We start from the raw sequence: 20,679 nt of genomic DNA, 5'->3' as shown, positions 1-20,679 counted from the left end.
CTAAATGACAGCGGATTTTAGATTTCTAATTTGTGATATGAGAAATTAGTTTTAGGCTTAGATATTTGCAATTTAAAATATTAGTTTATTTGTAATTCTTAGTCTATTTTGTAGTCTACTTAGTTCTAATGTTTCATTGTAACAGCAACATTTTTGTCTATTTAAGAGTTTTGTGATCTATTTAGCATTCACATATATTAGATATTGTAACAGCAAAATAATCCAGTGTTTTAATGACAACTGTCATTGGAAACATTAAAACAAAAGCTGCTGTCTCATCAATCTCCTGTTAAACAGAACACTTGTGTTTGGTTGCTTGTCCTGTCATCCTAGACCTGCAACAAAAACATTTTCTCCTGAAGTCTTGGCTCATTAAACTGTCTGTTTATGAGTGGAGGTGGTGTGCATTATTTAAGCTTCACTTAACTCCTCCTGCTGCTGCCAGCAAGGTTTGGTCATTATTTATCAAATTTGGCATGATCGGATTATTTGATTACTTAGTTTGGTTAGACTTTGTTTTTGTAATGACTATCTTTGAGTTGAGGGGTTGACGTCACAGATGATGTCAGGAGCCTTAACTCTATAAGCCAGGTGGTTTTGCGGGCCTGATATCATGTTCGACGCCATAGACCTTCCACGTGAGGTTATTATAATACCTGTTTGTCCTCACCCTGTGTCAAGGCTGCCGTAAGAAGAAGGCTTACGAGGAGGTGGCAGACTGTCCAAGTCACGGGCTGAATGAAGCAGGGGGAGATGAAGCTGGGGGAGATGAAGCAGGGGGAGAGGAAGCTGGGGGAGAGGAAGTAGGGCTCGGCGACAGGTGCAGTATGAGACACAGCTGCCACTATAAGCAGGACTACATGCACAAACCATACAGGCAGAGAAGGGGGACTGCTGTAGACTGGCAGCAAGATATATAAGTTGAAAAAGAGAAAGATCAACCACATTGAAGGAAAACAATGGTTTCCCTCTGTGTGCAAAAAAGGACAGTTGTCATTATATTTGGAAAAACAAACAAACATAAATGTGTTAACAGCAACAATTCTATGAAGAAAATTACAAACAAAAAAGTCTTAGCACCAGACCATCTAGTTTGTTTTGGTTAAAACCGTTTACCATTAATTGGTACATTATTTTTCTCCCATAGTATTCAGTGTATTTGACAGTTTGACATGCCAAACAACATGACAATTGACTATAGAAACAATTTGCTGTTTTCTAATCCCCAAAACCACTGGCTCACAGTTTTTAGTCTGTCTTTGTGGAACTTATCCCAAACCTTCTCCAGACCAGTTCTGGTGGACTAAAACAACCACCATTGGTCCTTTAAATCCATTAGTCAGATTATGAAACCAGAAGAAATGGAGTTACCTGTACTTCCTGTGAACATGGGCACTTGGACGAGCGCTTGAATGCTTCACAGGGCAGGTCTTGCCAAGAAAAGTTGTGGGATTCATAATATCGCTAGCTAAATATTAGCTGTAACAAAGTTTCCTTTAGCGTATGATTCATTAACGATACTGGAACGATAAAATAACAGTTTTGCTATATGTTGGCGTCTCCACCTGCTGTTAAATTTGCTAATTTAACTAAATTAATGTTACACCACAGAACACCTGTTGATGTATTCTCCCAGTTAAATGAACGAAATGCAGTTCAACAATATATGATTGTTTGCTATTTTATTCCTGTTCATTTCATTGTTGATGACAGGCGTCAAAAACACTTATTGGAATGTTTCTCTCCCTCTCTTTCAGCAAAAGTAACGTTACTGAGTGAAGGAATTCAATCATCTTGGCATGTGAAACTACTATTGACAAGATCTTTTTTCATTAAAAAGTATAGCAAATATTTTAAATTAAATTCAATAATTTATTTACAATTCATTTGAAATGTGTGTTTATGCAAAAAAAACACTATATATGACAATACTAAAGAAAGGAGAATTAGAGTTTTTGACGGAATACAATGACAGTTCAGAGAGAGAGTTAAAAGATGTTTTACTCCAGAGCCTTGAAGCCAATTAAAGTTCTTCGAAAGAAAAATCGGAATCGGCCAAGAAAATTACAAATGGTGCATCTCTACAAGAGACTTTTAACATGAAAAGACTTCAGAACAGCTTCTTCCTTGAAGCTTTAATCTCACACACAAGAACTCCTCTGGACTTTTTGCACCTTACCTCCATTACTTATGAACTCCTGCATGAGCTTTTTCAACTGCATTCAACTTTTTCTTTAGATCCTTTGTCAGATTTTTCATGGACAAGAGTCTCGACTTCATTCGCCTTGTCTCCTGAGACTTTAACTTAAGCTTTTTATGAGCCAAGACAAGCTGATCTTGTACTGCGTCCACTTTACGCTTCAGTGTCCGGGGAGAACCAGAAACAATGTAGTTGTGATCGGTGCTCACATAGATCTGCTCTTGTTTTAGACTCCGGTAGCTATGATCATGCAAAGCGGATTGTGGAGTTATGCTTGTGTCACACTCGCTTGTGTCGTCGGAAACGACCTCATCAACATCACCACCGACAATAACCCTAACAATGTCATCATCAAGGATATCATCAAGGACATCATCAGCGACACCGTAAGCGACATCATCAACAACATCGTCCTCCTCAATAGGCGCTTGCTCCAGATTGACAATGTCATGATAAGGTCCATTGTCAATGTTGGTAGTCAAACGTAGCAGGTTGTTCTGTGTGGTTGTGTTAGTTACATCCTCTATCAACCAATGGTTCTGAAAGACGAAAATAGTAGGCACAGCAGTCTCCTTCAACCTCCTCTTGCCCTACAGATAAATGCAGAAGACATCAGTAGGTAAGTTTTGATACATAGGATTTTCTTTTCTTTCCTTTTTTTTTTTTAACAATTAATGGTGTATTTTGTGATTTAAAGGAGCAGTGTGTAAGATTTAGTGACATCTAGCAGTGGGGTTGCAGATTGCAACCTAAGGAAAACCCTTTGTCCTCATCCCGCCCCTTCCAAGCGTGTCAGAGAACTATGAAAGCCTTCAGGTAACGAAAAAACACGAAAGGCTCTCTCTAGAACCAGTGTTCGGTTTGTCCTTTCTGGGCCACTGTAGAAACATGGTGTTGCAACATGGCGCCCTCTGTGAAGAGCCCCGCTCCCTATGTAGATATGAAAGGCTTGGTCTAAGCTAAGAAAGAATTTATAATATTGTTTCAAGTGATTATACACAAGTCACATTTCTGAGTATTATATTCTATTTCTGCCAAATGATACCCCTAAATCCTACACACTGGACCTTTAAATTAAGATTTTGAGGGTGGTTATCCTAATAATCATGCATTTTAGACTTTATAAACAAAAGAAGACGATAACAAACAAATTAAAAGAGAAAAAACACAAATTTTATAAAAATGTGTTAACAAACAGGAAACATTGAAATCATAATTACTTAAATAGTTGCGTGCGGCCAAATTTTGGCAGTTGTAATGAAACTTCCTGAAACATCAGGATTTTGATATCATCTGGGTGAGTAGTGATTTCATTTAATGCTGCAATGCACACATTCAGATACATGTTTTACTGATATGTTAGGTCTGATATTATAACAACTTTCACTACCAAGTATTGGTACATTTAGAAAAAATCCACTGTGTACTAAAAGGTATCCGTCTACCTCCTTGTCTATGAAGAACTGATCCTCCTTAAAGTGCGTACTGCACAGACGTGAACTTTTAGATGGGATCCAGTTCCTTCTTCTCACATTCAGCAACCATTGCTCCAGCCTTGCATCGTCTCCTAAAGGAAATCTGTTTGAAAAAAAAAAAAAGTTAGCTGATGTGCATTCAGACATTCCAATATAGTAAAACAGATACAACATTAAAAAGTGGACGAAGGGTTAATAACACAGGCACAAACAGAGGCAGAAGCTGACTGAACGAACTAACCATCACATAGTGAAAAGCTCGTGATAATTAACTGAAAGCACTACTCATCGCGGCAGGTGGCGAAACATCAAAAACTGTAATAATTATCCTAATCTTAATGGACTACAAATATCTGTGTAGTTGTATAGTATGTGTATTTATTGTCTGTGTAGTTGTATAGTATGTGTAGTTATTGTCTGTGTAGTTGTATAGTATGTGTATTTATTGTCTGTGTAGTTGTATAGTATGTGTATTTATTGTCTGTGTGTTGTATAGTTGTATTTAGTAGTTGTATGTATGTGTATTTATTGTCTGTGTAGTTGTATAGTATGTGTATTTATTGTCTGTGTAGTTGTATAGTATGTGTATTTATTGTCTGTGTAGTTGTATAGTATGTGTATTTATTGTCTGTGTAGTTGTATAGTATGTGTATTTATTGTCTGTTTATTGTCTGTGTAGTTGTATAGTATGTGTATTTATTGTCTGTGTAGTTGTATAGTATGTGTATTTATTGTCTGTGTAGTTGTATAGTATGTGTATTTATTGTCTGTGTAGTTGTATTATGTGTATTTATTGTCTGTGTAGTTGTATAGTATGTGTATTTATTGTCTGTGTAGTTGTATAGTATGTGTATTTATTGTCTGTGTAGTTGTATAGTATGTGTATTTATTGTCTGTGTAGTTGTATAGTATGTGTATTTATTGTCTGTGTAGTTGTTGTATTTATAGTATAATATGTGTATTTATTGTCTAGTTGTAGTGTGTATTTATTGTCTGTGTAGTATAATATGTGTATTTATTGTCTGTCTGTGTAGTTGAGCTGCTGCAACACTTGAATTTCCCCCATGGGGATCAATAAAGGAATATAATAATAATAATTTAACGCAATTAATGGAGTTCTTCAAATGACCTGTGGAGGGCAGCAACAGGCCTTTGCTGTTGCTTCTCTGCCGCAAAATATATCAGCAGAAGTAATGTTTATTCACAAACGTAAAAACAAACAAACACCAAATCCAGCTAGCTAGCTAGGTTAGAAAGGTGAATCTGTAATTCACGTTAAATGGGAAAATTAATTGAGGTGCTAATTTTAACTGGCGAACAACATGCTTAAAAAAAAAAAAAAAAATGACGCTACTTACCTAAAAAAATTAACGTCCGACCCCTTAGAATGTCTTCTAGAACAACCGTACGCTGAACAAGACATTGTACACAACGAGCCAAAATGTTACAATTAACTTTAATGAACTGAAAGCAAACTGTGTGGGGGTCACAGCTCGTACACGAAAACACGGGTAACACCCCTGGGCTGTCTACAAGAGGAGGACGAAGCCTCCGCTCCGGTCTGAAAAGTGAAGCCAAGGCGGAAGTGCCTTTAACCCGCATTCCTTCTACTGGTTGCAAGAAGAAGTCTTCCTCGTAATATGTAGGGCGGTTGGCAAACAACGTTATGGTGCAATACCGCCACCTACTGGTAGGGAGTAGCAATAGTCACCGCTAATATCGAGTCAAAGAAAATATAATAAACACAAGAAAGTAAGTTAAGTTTGACTCTTTCTATTAAGTCTTTGTCCTAAAATCAGATAACACTTCTCCACAATAACTTTTTAAAGAAATAATATCTCAACTATATTCTTTAAGATTCAGTATCCCATCTCTCAGCATCATACTTTGGACAGTAAAGCATAACATGTTCTAAAGTTTCTCAGTGAGTACAAAATGCAAACCATCCCATAGATCCATTGTGTTTTTCTATTTTATTACAGATCCCGTAAATGTTCCATCATAATTCTGGTGTGTTTTTTTTTGTAACTTTTTTTGTAACTTTTTGTAACTTTGTAACTTTTTGTAAATTCTGTAACTCTTTTTTTGTATGCTCTCAGAGGTCACATATTCAATCCATTGAAATGCGATACAAAATGCCAGCATCTCCCCAGTATAAACCAATAACTCACCACTGATTAGTACTGTAATCTGGAACAATGAATTAAATACCAATTGTGTTCTTTGGACTAATAAAACACGTGTTTAATAATAATAATAATAATAATAATAATAATAATAATAATAATAATAATAATAATTAAGCCTTTATTAGTCCCACAATGGGGAAATTATTTATTATTTAAGACTTCTCATGTGATCGGACACATACTCTGTAAAACTATATCTATGTTGCTGTAATCCTGTAAATTTCCCCGCTGCGGGACTAATAAAGGATTCTTTTATTTTATCTTATCTTAATACTAAATAAATAAAGTGTATGATTTATGTTTATGTATAAATCTCCTTCTTACAGTCTTCAATATTGCTTTTAATAGTTTTTTTTTTTTTTGTTGTAACTGTTTTGGTTGTTTTATGTATAAATACATGATTTTACGATTTTCAGTATAATACAATTCAAATATATATGAATGAAAAAAAAAAAAAAAGAGAACCACGGCGACCTTTCCGATGACGTCACATTAGCCGCTTCCGGTCTGGCTCGGCAGTAAACATGGCGGCCGGCTGAAGCGGTCCTTGCATGCATTCATTCCTGAAGGCTTTTTGATTTCTCATTCATAGCGCAACGTTACACCACACGTCCAACTTTAGTGTTTGGGTGCGTGTGTAGGGGCCTTACGCTCTGCGGGATTTACTGGAATAAAAAGGTAAAGTTAAATTTGGCCTCCTTTGCTGCTGTCGATGCTAACGCGGCCCTAGCTGCGAGCTAACGTCAACAGTGGACGTTAGCATGTTAGCATCCGCCAGCCAAATGCTGCATGGCCCGCTATTAGAAGATACAACTGTTAGATATCCATCACATATTACATTGAACTGAATTGAACACACACACACACACACACACACACACACACACACACACACACACACACACACACACACACACAGAGAGATGTTTAACTAACGTTGGCTAAGCATCATAATTAACGTTACTCAATAAGTGTTTATTTTTCTTAATAATGTTATATTTACATTTAAATAACATTTTTACTAATTATACTATTACAATGTCAATTAAATGCATGTATAGGTAACGAGCATGTCATTAGTTGTAGTAAACGAAGTTAAATGGAAGGGACCATCCTCTCAAAGATGCTCTGAAACATCTGCCAGGGTCATCATTGCATTGATTGTGAAGTGTAAAATATAAGCTGAACTTGTGTATAGTCTCTCAGCAACCACAGGTGGTTAATTTTATTTTTTACATGTCATAATTGCTGTAATTTTATTACTTGGCAGGGTGAAGGAGACATACCGGCACAATGGGGCGACGTTCAACCTCCTCCACCAAGAGTGGGAAGTTTATGAACCCCACCGACCAGGCCAGTAAGTACCGACCATAACCAACAGATGATTTCTTCAAACCAGCCTGCTGGTTAACACTTGTAGAATGATGGATTTATTGCTTTCAAGGGCCAGAACAATAACTAGTGTACCCTTGTTTTCGCCCTCTCTTACAGGAAAGGAGGCCAGGAAAAGGGAGTTGAAAAAGGTACGAGTGGTATTTAAACATATTCACTTTCAATGTTCTCTTTCTCAGTGGTGTTATTGTGTTAATCAAATGTTGCTCATTTGTAAATATTCCTGATAGAACAAAAAGCAGAGAATGATGGTGAGAGCTGCGGTGCTGAAGATGAAGGACCCCAGACAGATCATTAAAGACATGGAGAAGCTGGATGAGATGGGTGAGGGGGCTTAATTTGTACTGCCTTTTATGTGTCTGTACATATGTTTACTGTCCTTAAGTCCTTAACCAAAGATCAACGTTTTCTAAAGTTGCTGCTACCATTAAAATATTAAACTTTTATGTTACGCCTTCAACAGAGTTCAACCCAGTCCAGCAGCCCTTGCTGAATGAGAAAGTGCTAAGGGACAAGAGGAAGAAGCTCCGCGAGACATTTGAGCGCATTGTCCGTCTCTACGAGAGAGAGAATCCCGACACCTACAAGGAGCTACGCAAACTTGAGTTGGACTATGAGACCAAACGCGGGCAGCTGGCCCTTTATTTTGATTCAGTCAAGGTGGGTTTATGTAAAAAAAAAAAACTAAAAACATTTGCTGTGTTACAATATCAATAGGGAAATTATTGTGCTTGCAGGCATACAGCTTAATAGTAGGATATAGATTTTTATCAATCTTAACTCATTGGGAAGAACCAGCACTATTGTGTCTTCTGTTTCATTTGCTGAAATTTGTACACAGTATGTTGAGCTCCAACACTTCATATTCTAGTCGCTTTATATTGCTTTGGCTTTGTGATGACTCTTATTTACTATCATGTGCTTTATGTCCTCTTTTTCAGAATGCAGAGTCAGTGGAGGTTGACAGTATCCCTTTACCAGATATGCCTCATGCACCCTCCAATATCCACATCCAGGATATCCCACTACCAGGAGCCCAGCCCCCCTCCATACTGAAGAAGAACACCACTTTTGGGTAGTTATTAACATGTTCATACCAGGCGGCAACCTCCGGTTCTGCAGAGTGAAGCCAATGCGGAAGTGTATTCAAACTTGCATTCTGTCTCTTGACGAGCAGGCGGCAACTCCTCTGGTTGCAAAATAAGTCTGATTGTATAGAAATCTATGAGAAAATGAACCCACTTCTCACTTGATTTATTACCTCAGTAAACATTTTGAACATGAGTTTATGTTCTTAATAGTTAGTTTCAAGTCTTCTTCATTACAGCATGACGTTCATTTAGTTAATTATGGTCCAGTTTAGAGTAAAATATACCATAAAGCTGGGTATGCCTTTGGCGGGCTTATTGTGATTGCCGTATACGGCGTCTCTACGTCAGTCCACCGCATTCCAGATATGGTAACTTCTGTTTATTGGTTGCAAAGAAAACAACATGGCGACGGCCGTAATGAAAAATGGCGACGGCGAAATCGCCAAACTCAATGTTTCAAAGGGGCACTCCACAAACCAATTCTTGACATCACGATGACAACGTCCACCTCTTATATAAGGTCTATGGTGCACACAGTATTAGAGGTGTCTGGGTATACTCAGTATATGACGCTGCTGAGTATTACTGTGCCACTGAGGTAATACTTTTTTTGTGAGAATTCTGTTTTTTGTATCCTCAGTAAAGGACCTCTGTCGGCATCTTCTGGACCCATTTTGGCAACAGTTCCAGGTGTGCCACGCTTACCTCCAGGGAAGAAGCCCCCTGGACCCCCACCTGGGCCCCCACCTCCACAGGTCCTGGCACTGTACGGTATTCCTGCTCGACGAGCTTACGGCACAGACACAGGTAACGCACAACCCTTTAATGACAAAATGTCTATAGGCAAGTTTTCCTTTAAATATGTATAAAGCTTTGCTTTCGGAATTGTGTTGCTGCTCACATTTCTATTGGTTGCCCTTACTCTTTTTTTTTTTTTTCCTGAACAGAGCCTTCCATTCCTGGTTTAGAAAAGGACTCTCCGATGGAGTTGGGGAGAGATCGTGACAGTGGCAGTGAGAGTGACAGGGATCGGGATGATGTGGACGACGACGAAAGCGACTCCGAGGAGGACAGTGAAGATGAGAGAGATGAAGGAGGAGAGGGCGACCTCAGAATGAGTGTGGACAGGATCGATGAGGAGAGGGAAAGGGAGGAGGATAGAGACAGAAATGAAAGACATGCTGGTAAGTGTATCAAAAATAATACATTATTATAGATTTTTCTGTATTTATTATATAGAGTTTATGTAAATGTAGCAAAATTGGACTATTGTCACAACAGTTTTAAGAAATGAGCAGGTCTATTTACCAAATAATCAGTTGTAATTTGAGTTATTACAAAAGATTTGTGCCTTTTTGTTTTTGTCAAAAGCACTGAAGGTGATAGAGTATATGTTTTCATGTTTTTATTTTCTTTCTGGGAGATGTGGTGGCCATCTGCAATGCTCAAACAGTCAAAACATTTTCAGAAAAATGATATAGATTAGAAATTGTATTCTTACACCAAAATGTATTCCTTTTTAATAAATGTTTTAATGTTTTATAACACAGGTCGCAGTGTACGATTCGCTGACATGCCTCCAGAGGCACTCCGTGATGGAAAGAAGAAGAAAAAGAGGGTGGTGAAGAAGACCAAGGCCATTACCCCGCTGCAGGCTATGATGTTGAGGATGGCAGGTACTGTATTTTACCAGTGTCTTGGCTCCAAACTTGCTAAACTAACATACTTTAATTTCTATTTCTGATGACACGGTTCTGACTTTTAAATTTTTTTGTCTCCAGGTCAGTCAGTTCCTGAAGACGAAGAAGAAGAAGAGGTAGAGGAGGAGTACACAGATGAATCGGACAGCTCAGACATCGAGGACAGGGGACCACCAGGAGAAAACCCGCCCCACCTCATGGCTAATCAGCGTCTACCCCCTCCTGCTGGGCCAGTGGGACAGCAAGGGCCTCCACACATGCAAGGTCCACCAATGACTGGGCCTCCACCACTGGGTCCACCCCCAGCTCCTCCTATGAGGCCTCCTGGTCCACCCTCTGGCCCGCCCCCAGGCCCACCACCAGGTTAGTTTCAACATTTATTAGCTGGAATACTAACGTTTCATCAACGTCACCGGTGTCACATTTGGCCACGACACCGGTTTAAGCACACACACAGGTACAGGGGAGATACAACACCCGATGAACTATGTCATTCCCACATAGTTTGTAATGTCTATGGTTACGTAGAGGCTACCACATTTCCTTTTCTTCCTGAACCTCAGCCTGTGTGAGCAGCACGGTTGCAGTGGGTGAACTGCTTCAGCTTGTGCACTTGTGGTGTCCACACAGACAGCCTGCTGCTACGGCCATTGATGCTCCTGCCAGCCCTCAACAGACCATTTTCACGGTCTATTGTTTCTGTACCATGCATATCCCACCAAAAGATAGGCGACACACTGAATCTCTAGATGAGAAACCCGCTGTATCACCAAAGTATGGTTCCCATTTTGTACTACGTTGTCATTTAGCAAGTGTCTTCATCATTTCAAGTGTTAATTGTAAAAAATAAAAAAGCCAATAAACACACCCTTTTTAAGATATGTTTCCTTATATAGGAAAAATTAATGACATGAAAATACATCCTTACATAAAACAAAGTTGTGATTTATCCAAAATGGACGGTTTTACTTTTCAGGATAATCTACAAATGGTCACGTCTGTTTATTTACGGACAAATTCAATGTTCTCACAATTAAAAGATAAGGCCTATAATGAATTGGGTCACAAAGGTTTGTCATTTCTAAAAACTGGGTCCCAAGAATAAAAGTTTGGGAAACACTGCTTTACCTGATATATTCTGTCTTTAGGTGCTCCTCCGTTCCTGAGGCCTCCTGGTATGCCTGGAGGCATGAGGGGTCCAATGCCTCGTCTTCTGCCTCCTGGACCTCCGCCAGGTCGGCCCCCAGGCCCCCCACCAGGCCCCCTCCTGGCCTCCCCCAGGCCCCCCACCACGAGGACCCCCTCCCAGACTCCCACTCCCTGCACCACCAGGTAGGCATATGTGTGCATACAGTGTATGAAGGCACACATCTGTGTGTGCATGCACATTTATGTAGTACTTTCAATCCAAATGTAAACTGAGTGTGTTTATGCTGTGTACAATTGTGTGTACATAACCACATGTTGGATAAATGTGACACAAGAAAATGTATATTTATTTAATGTGCCATCACTGCTCAGCTGCAGTGAAACTCAAACTAAGGCAGAAAAAAATAGACTTCTATACATCATTAAATATGCTGTGTAAGCATTCTACATGTTTCAAATCTGTTAAGTGGAAGAAGAATGTCATACATTTCCCATTAAAATACACTTTGTGTCTTTTTCTCAGGTATCCCACCTCCTCCCCCAAGAGCAGGAGGGCCCCCGCGTCCACTTGCCCCACCACTCTCCCTCTTTCCACCACCTCTCAACACCAACGTGCTCAGTGCTCCTCCCAACATTGTCCAGCGACAGAAAGGCTCAGGCTCCAACCAGGATGGTTCGCAGGGCAACATGCCGCCCCCTTCCATGCCCATGCCTATGCCCATGCGACCGGGTGTCATGCAGATGCCTCCTCCCCCGGGGACAGCTGCTGCCCCCACGGGCAACAATCCTGGCAACAACCCCCCCGGCCACCACCACGCAGCCACCATCGAAAAGCGACCCAACATCACCTCGGTCGCGGCAGCTGGAGGCGGCCTGGCTGCGGGTGCTGGTTCCGGTGGGGCCACCATCTCTGCCAAACCTCAGATTATCAATCCAAAGACAGAGGTCACCCGATTTGTGCCCACGGCACTGAGGGTGCGCAGAGACAAGAGCGGGCCGATGCACGGGGCATCAGCTGGGCCTCTGGAGAAAGGAGGTGGAGGAAGGAGGGGAGATGACGGCATGGGAGGTGGACATGGGCAGAAACAGCAGTCAACAGCTGCTACGATGGGCTTGGTCCACCATGTCCAGATGGGTGCTGTGTCTCAGTCCAACATGAAGACTAAAGACCAGATGTATGAAGCCTTTATGAGGGAGATGGAGGGACTCCTCTGAGACTTGTGAGGGTATTTGGGGCGGATGTTCAGTTGGGTTCAAAGGTGTATTTGTTTTCTGTGCAGAGTCCTAGTGGTAGGCAGTCTGCTAGATTAGTTTATTTTCAGTAAAACAAGGAAAGCCAGGCTCATCTTAATTTTGATTAGGATTCTTATTTGTTGTATCAAAAAGTGTGTGAATTTGTTTGATAAGAAATCTGATTATACGTGAAGTTAGTAACATTTAAATTGTTTGCTATTAAGACCCAATTCATAAAAAGAACACTATCCTCTGCTATGAAAACATTGTCTGCCGGAGACTACCTGTGCTTTTTTGTCCTCTAGTATGTTATTTTTTTTCCTACAACTGGCATTTTCTTCCGGCCAACTGTTTGTTGTTTTGCCATGACCAGAAAAAGCATTTTGTATGATTATTTTATCTCCGAAACATGTTGGACATAGAAACAAAAGTGTGGAATGTTTGTCAACCACTGACAAAATACATGTCTGAAACTATTTGATCTGCAGCGAAATAAATACTTTTTACCTCATGCTTCATAGTGATGTGATTTATTAGACAATATAAGCAACGCATGGATGAAATAATTATAAATATTCAACTTTATTTCTGACATATGAGTACATTTAAAAAATAAAAAACAACAACATATAAATACAATATAATACGAAGACACCAAGACACAGGTATAATAATTTATTAAAGACGAGGAATATTTTGTATCCTTTATTATTACATTTTTTTATTCAATCAATCGACATTTAAATTAAAACATTACATTCTTAAACACCTCATGAAAGCTTGAACAAGATTTTAAAAGCATCATTAAATGCCACCTTTTTTTTCCGTCTTTATAACATTCTTGTCTTAATGCTTTATATCTGGGAAAGATTTCCCTCAATTCCACCAGTCCACAATTTATTATTCCTGATCATTTTGTGGTGACTTCTGTGTATTTGCGTAGGTGTGTGTAAGAACAACAAATCCCATCATGCAGTGCGGCTTGAACTCGGATTTCCACATGTGCTCATTCCGGCGGTGACGACACGTTGGGGCGAAAAGCATGGCGGACGAGGTTGAGGAAAGCGTGAAGCCAAACACAGATGAAACACTCCAAGGTTCGAGTATTGATGATGTTAACAGTCGTCTTGATAGCGGTGAAAACGAGGAGGCAGTGAAGACCTTCAAGGATTTGGTAAGTTTATCTCAGAGAGAGCGAGGAGGAGACGCCATTTGTAGCAACAAAAATATCAGTTTGTGCTAGCTAAGCTAAGCTAGCAGCAACTGCACTTATCGTGTATGTCTGTTATCTGACGTCGTTGTCATTTGTTAGCAAAAACATTGTGGGTCTTTGCCGTCCACAGGGTGTTACTGAGGTTCTCTGTGAGTCGTGTGAGCAGCTGGGATGGAAGACTCCAACAAAGATTCAGATAGAAGCCATTCCTCTAGCCCTGCAAGGTGAGTGACCACAGTAGCCTCTTTCTGCCTGAGGTATCCCTCAGAAAAGGTTGCTACCAGTGACACTCTGTTCTTTGTGCTTCAACCGTACTCAACCCCTCAAAACCAGTGGTGGACAAAGTACTCAGATTACATTACATTACATTACATTACAGTCATTTAGCAGACGCTTTTCTCCAAAGCGACTTACAGTCAGTAGTATGTTACATATCATTCACCCATTCACACACTGATGACAGGCTACCATCAAGGTGCCACCATCAGACTCTAACTAACATTCATCATCCAGTCCACACCGATGGCCTTCAGGAGCAACTTGGGGTTAAGTGTCTTGCCCAAGGACACATCGACTGCCGAAGCCGGGTATTGAACCACCGACCCTCTGATTGGAGAACTACCTTGCTCTCCACTACGCCACAGCCTCCCCCGGTTCGGTTACATAAGTAAAAGCACCAATACCTTAGTGTATAAGTACTCCTTTTTAAAAGTGAAAGTACTGCGTTCACAATGCTACCTCCCAAATCAATGTGTGAATAATAAAAAAGAACAGTATGTCTCCCTGAAAAGTAATGGAGTAGAATTGGAAAGGGGAAAATATATGGGAATTCTCGACTAAAGGGCAGGTACTTGTACAAAAGTACAGTCCTTAATTATGCATATTGACTTTCCTCCACTGCTCAATACACATAACTTCTATAACATTTGTCTGTACCTGCAGGGAAAGATATTATCGGCCTGGCAGAGACCGGCTCAGGAAAGACGGGTGCCTTTGCTCTGCCCATCCTGCAGTCACTGCTGGGTTCACCCCAGAGGCTCCACACCCTTGTCCTCACCCCCACCAGGGAGCTGGCATTTCAGATCTCCGAGCAGTTTGAGGCCCTGGGCTCCAGCATTGGTGTAAAGTGTGGTGAGTGTCCATTCATGGTTAATAACTGGTTTTGCAATACTGCAGATTACTTTCTATGGATCTGTTCCTAAAACCTTTTTCTGTCGCAGCTGTCATAGTTGGAGGAATCGATATGATGTCCCAGTCATTGGTGTTGGCAAAAAAACCACACATTGTTATTGGTAAGAACAAAAGTCACACACTTTTAAACTATCACATCAACTGTGAATCCATGATCCTCTGCATTTGTGTGTATTGGCCAGTGTTGCACTGATGTGCTGGTTGTCACATTCAACAATTCTAAGAACAAATTTTTTGCATAAATGTGACGAAGTGAACTAAATATGTTACAGCCACACCTGGTCGGTTGATTGACCACATGGAGAACACAAAGGGCTTCTCCCTACGAGCTCTGAAGTTCCTGGTCATGGACGAAGCAGACAGAATCCTCAACATGGACTTTGAGACTGAGGTGAGTTATTGATGTCAGTGCAGCAGTTTCCTCCATGAATTTTGCTTTAGTATGAAGGAACATAATCACTCAATTTAACTTTAACATCACAAAAAAAAGGCATTGTCATTATGTTTTCCCGTTGTCCATTCATCTGACCATTCTCGTGAGTGTGATATCTCGGGAATGCCGTCCTGTGACCCCACAAGACACATTTTTTGCCAACTCAAGACTGCTAATTATGACAATTTCACACAAATGTCTAATAGGATAAAATAATTACACTTTGAACAAATGTGGACGTAAACTGCAACTTGACTCGTTGGCGGAAGATTCCAGCCATGATGAGATTATTAAAGTTCCTTTTAAATATGTTTTATTTCTTTCGCCAGGTGGATAAAATCTTGAAGGTGATTCCCAGAGAGAGGCACACCTACTTGTTCTCTGCCACCATGACCAAAAAGGTAGAAAAATGCTGATCAATACGGAGCAGCATCCGTAGTTTTTATTGTTCTGCTTTGATCTGTGTTACTGGTTATCAGTGCTGCAGGTTTTCCAGGGAATCGAATGAACTGGCATGACACCAGAGAATTTTGCCACTTGTAGAGCAGCAAGCTTCTTCTTTTGCACTGACGACATTCTTTCATTTGGTTACAGGTCCAGAAGCTACAGAGAGCAGCTCTGAAAGATCCTGTGAAGTGTGCGGTGTCGACCAAATACTCTACCGTAGACAAACTACAGCAATATTACGTTTTCATACCATCGAAGTACAAGGTACGGCACAGTCACACAGCACAGTCACACATCAGTCACACATCAGAGTCACAGATCAGTCTCATCACAGTAACATCACAGTCACTCATCACAGTCACACACCACAGTCTCATCACAGTCACACATCACAGTCTCATCACAGTCACATCAGTCACATCACAGTCTCATCACAGTAACATCAGAGTCACACATCACAGTCACACAGCACAGCCACACATCACACGGTAAACCACTTGCTGCAAGCTGTCCATACTCTGAACACCACAATCATGTTATAATGGTGTGTTATTAAAGTTTCTGACACATTTTGGTGCTTGCGTGTTTGTTTCTTGGTAGGACTGTTACCTGGTGTCCATCCTGAACGAGTTGGCTGGCAACTCGTTTATGATTTTCTGCAGCACATGTAACAATGCCCAGCGGGTGGCGCTGTTGTTAAGGAACCTCGGCATCACTGCCATCCCTCTTCACGGCCAGATGGGTCAGGTAGACCTTCAGACAACACACACACACACACACACACACACACACACACACACACACACACACACACACCTGGCCTTTTGTCTCACTCAGATGAATCCATGCAAACATTTGTCCTCATTAACATGAATGTAATGTGATGCCATGGTTTGACAACAGAGGGACAGTGTTGCACGAGTATCTGTTTGCATGCTCTGTGTAGAACTTTCATTTTTTAACAATGAAAAGTCCTTTATTTAACCAAAACATCAACTGATTATTGTCACCGTCAAATCATGTTTACCATAAAGTGATGAGCCATGTTTGAAGCATTTTTTAAAACTGCATTTGCATGTTCTGCCACTATAGAGATTATTACTGACAAAGACAAACGCCAGCCCTTTACTCATTCTTTTTCAGCCATTGTATGAATGTTGAATAGCTTTGGCTCTATTTTGGCTTTTTGAACAGCGCCCTCTTCTGGTTTTGTGTCATACAGCAATGCAACTTCCCCCACCAAATCTGACTTTAAAGCACAGAGTTCTATGTGAATGCTGGCACAGCCAAACCATACGGCAAAGTTTGTTTTTTTCTTTTTCTTGTTAAGAACTAAAGTGCCAGTTCTCCTCATATTAGACATTCTCTGATAGCTTTGGCTCTATTTTGGCTTTTTGAACAGCGCCCTCTTCTGGTTTTGTGTCATACACAGCAACTTTAAAGCACAGTTCTATGCAAGTTTGTTTTTTTTCTGTCAATGTCAATAGGTCCTCACTCAAATGTCTGATAGGATAAAATTATGATGTTTTGACATTTTGAACGGACGTGGATGTTAACTGGAACATGATTGGTTGGCGGAGGCATGCAACCGTGAGGCGATGATTCTAGTTGTTCATTTGATTTAATTCAAATCTACAAACTACATTATTTATATGGCGCATACATATGCTCTCAAATACTGCAATAAGCTTTCTGAGGAAACATTTAAAACGATGCCAAGTTTACTCTCTTGATCTTTCTCATCTGTTGGTCAGAACAAACGTCTTGGAGCGCTAAACAAGTTCAAGTCCAAGTCTCGATCGGTGCTGCTGGCGACCGACGTGGCGTCCAGAGGACTGGACATTCCTCACGTTGACTGCGTCATCAACTACGACATCCCCACCCACTCCAAGGTATGTAAGTGCTGATGTTCAGCACTGACAGCTTGTTTGTTTGATTTCATGATTTTGAGTTGATTTTGAATGGATCTTTGGATCTGTCTGCCCTCATAGGACTACATCCATAGAGTGGGACGAACAGCCAGAGCAGGGCGGTCTGGGAAATCCATCACTTTTGTCACTCAGTAAGAACTTCCTACTCACCAGTGGCCACACTTCCTTTTTAATATCATGATATCTTATTAGTTTGAAAAAAAACCTTTTGACTGCTTCAAACTGACACATTCTGTTACCTTTTTAGATATGATGTGGAGCTTTTCCAGCGAATTGAAACCCTGATTGGGAAGAAGCTTCCTGCCTTTCCTACGCAGGAGGATGAAGTGATGATGTTGGTGGAGAGGGTGAGCGAGGCCCAGAGATTTGCCAGGCTGGTAAGTCATCACTCCTCTGAATGTGTTTCAAATGTCCCCACAAACATGCAAAACCACTTGTTTAAAGCATAGAGTATGGAGAAAAAAAAGTGTGAATTACGGTCCAAATAAGTTGAATGTCCTCTCAAAGAGACAAATAGAATATTCTATATTGTGAGGAATAGACTCAAGGATTGCCTCATCTAACGACCTGTTGACTATTTTAAAAAGATAAGAGGGATATGGATGTCTAGAGGAATGAAATATTGTAAAAATATAACCACTTCTGTATATTTAATAAAGTCAGTTCAAATCAACACATGTTGAACATGATCGGTGGTGTTGATGATTGGATACTTCTGTTAATCTTACACTGCTGTGAGGGTACATCTGGGTGGGAAAAAAAGATTGTGAAAGGACACTTAAGGTTGAACATCATATCTGGATTGTATATTGAATAAAAAACACCCAAAATAAAATTCAAGTCATGAAAAAAAAACTTGTCTTTCCTCAGGAAATGAAGGAGCAAGGTGAGAAAAAGAAAAGACCCAGAGGAGGAGATGGAGACCAGGATGACACAGAACAAGCAAGCGGTGTGAGGAAGAAAGTGAGAGGAGGAGGAGGAGGAGGCGACAGAGGAGGAGGTGGAGGAGGAGAGAGAGGTGGGATGAAGAAGAGGGGTGGAGCAGCCTGGAGGGGAGGACGCTGAAGCCTCCTACATAAACTGAATGTACATAACCATAACAATACAATACCTTATTTTTGTTTTTGATGTAAAACTTGATAAAGACGACCGCATATTTCCCATCATTTCGTATAGAAGCTATTTAATTACAGAAACCATCTCCCCCCACCCCCAATTTGTAATAAAAAACACTGTAAAATACAAAGCTTTTGTTTGTGGTAGAATGTTGTATTTGTGTGAGACTTTTTTTGTTTTGTTTTTGCTGCTCTTGTGGCTTTCAACGTGTATTTCTTTAAGAAAAGTTATTTTCTTTAATAAAGAATGAAGACGTGTAAGGTACATTACATTACATTACAGTCATTTAGCAGAGGCTTTTCTCCAAAGCGACTTACAGTCAGTAGTATGTTACATATCATTCACCCATTCACACACTGATGACAGGCTACCATCAAGGTGCCACCATCAGACTCTAACTAACATTCATCATCCAGTCCACACCGATGGCCTTCAGGAGCAACTTGGGGTTAAGTGTCTTGCCCAAGGACACATCGACTGCCGGGTATCGAACCACCGGGTATCGAACCACCGACCCGAGGTACTTAATTAGTAACTTACTTGTAATGCAGGTAAGAACAGTTGCAATATCGATTGTTATTGCATGAGTGTCATTGGTTTGGTTTCTCCCAGCCAATGATGGGAGAGGGGGAGAGAAGGATTGCAAAGTGAAAGCCCAATTGTCTCTGAGCTGCATCCAGTGGATGCAGGGGCGCCGCTAGGGATTTTGGGCCCCATGAAAAGAATCTTTACAGGGCCCCCAACACAGCGGCAAAATTTTTTGATGCTATTTTACATACAATTATGCATTTTAATGGTATTTTTGACTATCATTACCATATTTGTGAAAGAAGAACAGCATGACAGTTGACATGTACAGTAGGGGAAGAACTGAGCACTCTGAATACAATGGAATTCATTTTGAGTCATTTATTTGCTGCACCACTGATTCTTAAATTGGAAATAAACTCTTCCATGAAAAAATAGCAATTATAATCAGTGGAGAGAAAAAAATCTCAGCAAAAACAAAAACGCCATCAGAATACAAAATGGCCATATATGATTTCTCATCATTTAAGTAGAACTTAATATATGAAAGAATGGCAAATATATATATAATATAACGTTGCCGACTGAGTCAAGCTTCCTTTTGCAACCTTTCAATCACTGGTCCTTGCTCAACTCTTCTCACCAAAAGCTCATTATTTTTTCTGTATTATAATTTCATCATCATTAGGGGCCTCTCTGGGCCCCCCTCCATCATGGGCCCCTAGAATCCGTCTCCTTTACCCCCCCTTTTCGGCGCCCCTGAGTGGATGCATGGATATTTTCGGAATAGATTTTTAAAAAGGGTTTACTGAAGCACTATGTCCTCCTAAAAACAATCGTGACACACACTCTGGTGAGTCATCTCCGAGGCCGTCACGGTGTGGCGTATGGAGCTGCATGGTCACTCTGTGGTCCAGTCCCTCCGGTGAGGAGGGGCCCCGGTGGAGAGGTGGTGTTGTGCATGTGGGTGGTGCATGTGGTGCATGTGGTGCAGACCGAAGCTCCTCATTCAGCCGTGTGGAGCTGCTGGTTGCACGCAGAGAGAGATACATTGGACTGCTCGGTGAACAGGACAGGACTACTGCCTCGCTGACTTAAAGATAAAACCAGGTAAGTGACATGTTATTAACCGCAGTATGTGTAGTTATTGTCTGTGTAGTTGTATAGTAATTAATTATATTCCTTTATTGATCCCCATGGGGGAAATTCAAGTGTTGCAGTAGCTCAACTACACAGAAACAGATAATAAATACACATATTATACAATAAAATAAAAATAGAATAAAATAAAAAATAAGAATACAAATAAAAAATGTACAGTATATCCACAGTTGTATAGTATGTGTATTTATTGTCTGTGTAGTTGTATAGTATGTGTATTTATTGTCTGT

At 40.5% G+C, this 20,679-nt stretch overlaps 3 protein-coding genes across 3 annotated transcripts; 2 read left to right on the top strand and 1 right to left on the bottom strand.

The window, feature by feature from the left end:
• Window positions 1-1,930: 1,930 nt before the first annotated feature.
• si:ch211-40k21.9 (THAP domain-containing protein) lies at window positions 1,931-5,252 on the bottom strand. Its single transcript, XM_054608137.1, has 3 exons — window positions 5,034-5,252; window positions 3,646-3,778; window positions 1,931-2,790 (listed from the first exon to the last, which is right to left on the bottom strand). The coding sequence occupies exons 1-3, from the start codon at window positions 5,096-5,098 to the stop codon at window positions 2,185-2,187; spliced, it is 804 nt and encodes a 267-aa protein (XP_054464112.1). The 5' UTR covers window positions 5,099-5,252; the 3' UTR covers window positions 1,931-2,184.
• Window positions 5,253-6,383: 1,131 nt separating this feature from the next.
• Window positions 6,384-12,933, top strand: LOC129098656 (WW domain-binding protein 11). The gene is given in 13 exon segments (XM_054607726.1): window positions 6,384-6,542; window positions 7,135-7,221; window positions 7,356-7,387; window positions 7,487-7,580; window positions 7,720-7,916; window positions 8,198-8,331; window positions 8,988-9,154; window positions 9,295-9,531; window positions 9,898-10,023; window positions 10,129-10,410; window positions 11,196-11,307; window positions 11,309-11,379; window positions 11,720-12,933. Coding segments are annotated over 12 exon segments (2,208 nt in total). The 5' UTR covers window positions 6,384-6,542; window positions 7,135-7,157; the 3' UTR covers window positions 12,412-12,933.
• A 477-nt stretch (window positions 12,934-13,410) lies between these two features.
• ddx47 (DEAD (Asp-Glu-Ala-Asp) box polypeptide 47) lies at window positions 13,411-18,977 on the top strand. Its single transcript, XM_054607392.1, has 12 exons — window positions 13,411-13,603; window positions 13,773-13,866; window positions 14,585-14,773; window positions 14,863-14,934; window positions 15,106-15,224; window positions 15,596-15,667; window positions 15,861-15,977; window positions 16,314-16,460; window positions 17,468-17,605; window positions 17,705-17,775; window positions 17,892-18,021; window positions 18,515-18,977. Exons 1-12 carry the CDS (start codon window positions 13,472-13,474, stop codon window positions 18,707-18,709), a joined length of 1,476 nt encoding a protein of 491 aa, XP_054463367.1. The 5' UTR covers window positions 13,411-13,471; the 3' UTR covers window positions 18,710-18,977.
• Window positions 18,978-20,679: the final 1,702 nt, after the last annotated feature.

This window comes from Anoplopoma fimbria, chromosome 11, assembly GCF_027596085.1.
Source record: "Anoplopoma fimbria isolate UVic2021 breed Golden Eagle Sablefish chromosome 11, Afim_UVic_2022, whole genome shotgun sequence".
NCBI lineage: Eukaryota > Metazoa > Chordata > Actinopteri > Perciformes > Anoplopomatidae > Anoplopoma > Anoplopoma fimbria.
The sequence above is the reverse complement of the archived record's forward strand: the minus strand, read 5'-3'. Positions and strand labels throughout refer to the sequence as shown.

What these genes read in the sequence shown, in the direction of transcription:
- si:ch211-40k21.9 (XM_054608137.1), bottom strand. Translation starts at nt 5,098, where the DNA reads ATGTCTTGTTCAGCGTACGGTTGTTCTAGAAGACATTCTAAGGGGTCG. An exon ending in TCGGACGTTAATTTTTTTAG is followed by an intron (nt 3,779 to 5,033) that starts GTAAGTAGCGTC and finishes TTTTTCAAACAG; the next exon opens with ATTTCCTTTAGGAGACGATG. An exon ending in AGTTCTTCATAGACAAGGAG is followed by an intron (nt 2,791 to 3,645) that starts GTAGACGGATAC and finishes ATTTATCTGTAG; the next exon opens with GGCAAGAGGAGGTTGAAGGA.
- ddx47 (XM_054607392.1), top strand. Translation starts at nt 13,472, where the DNA reads ATGGCGGACGAGGTTGAGGAAAGCGTGAAGCCAAACACAGATGAAACA. An exon ending in TGAAGACCTTCAAGGATTTG is followed by an intron (nt 13,604 to 13,772) that starts GTAAGTTTATCT and finishes TGCCGTCCACAG; the next exon opens with GGTGTTACTGAGGTTCTCTG. An exon ending in TCCATCACTTTTGTCACTCA is followed by an intron (nt 17,776 to 17,891) that starts GTAAGAACTTCC and finishes TTACCTTTTTAG; the next exon opens with ATATGATGTGGAGCTTTTCC.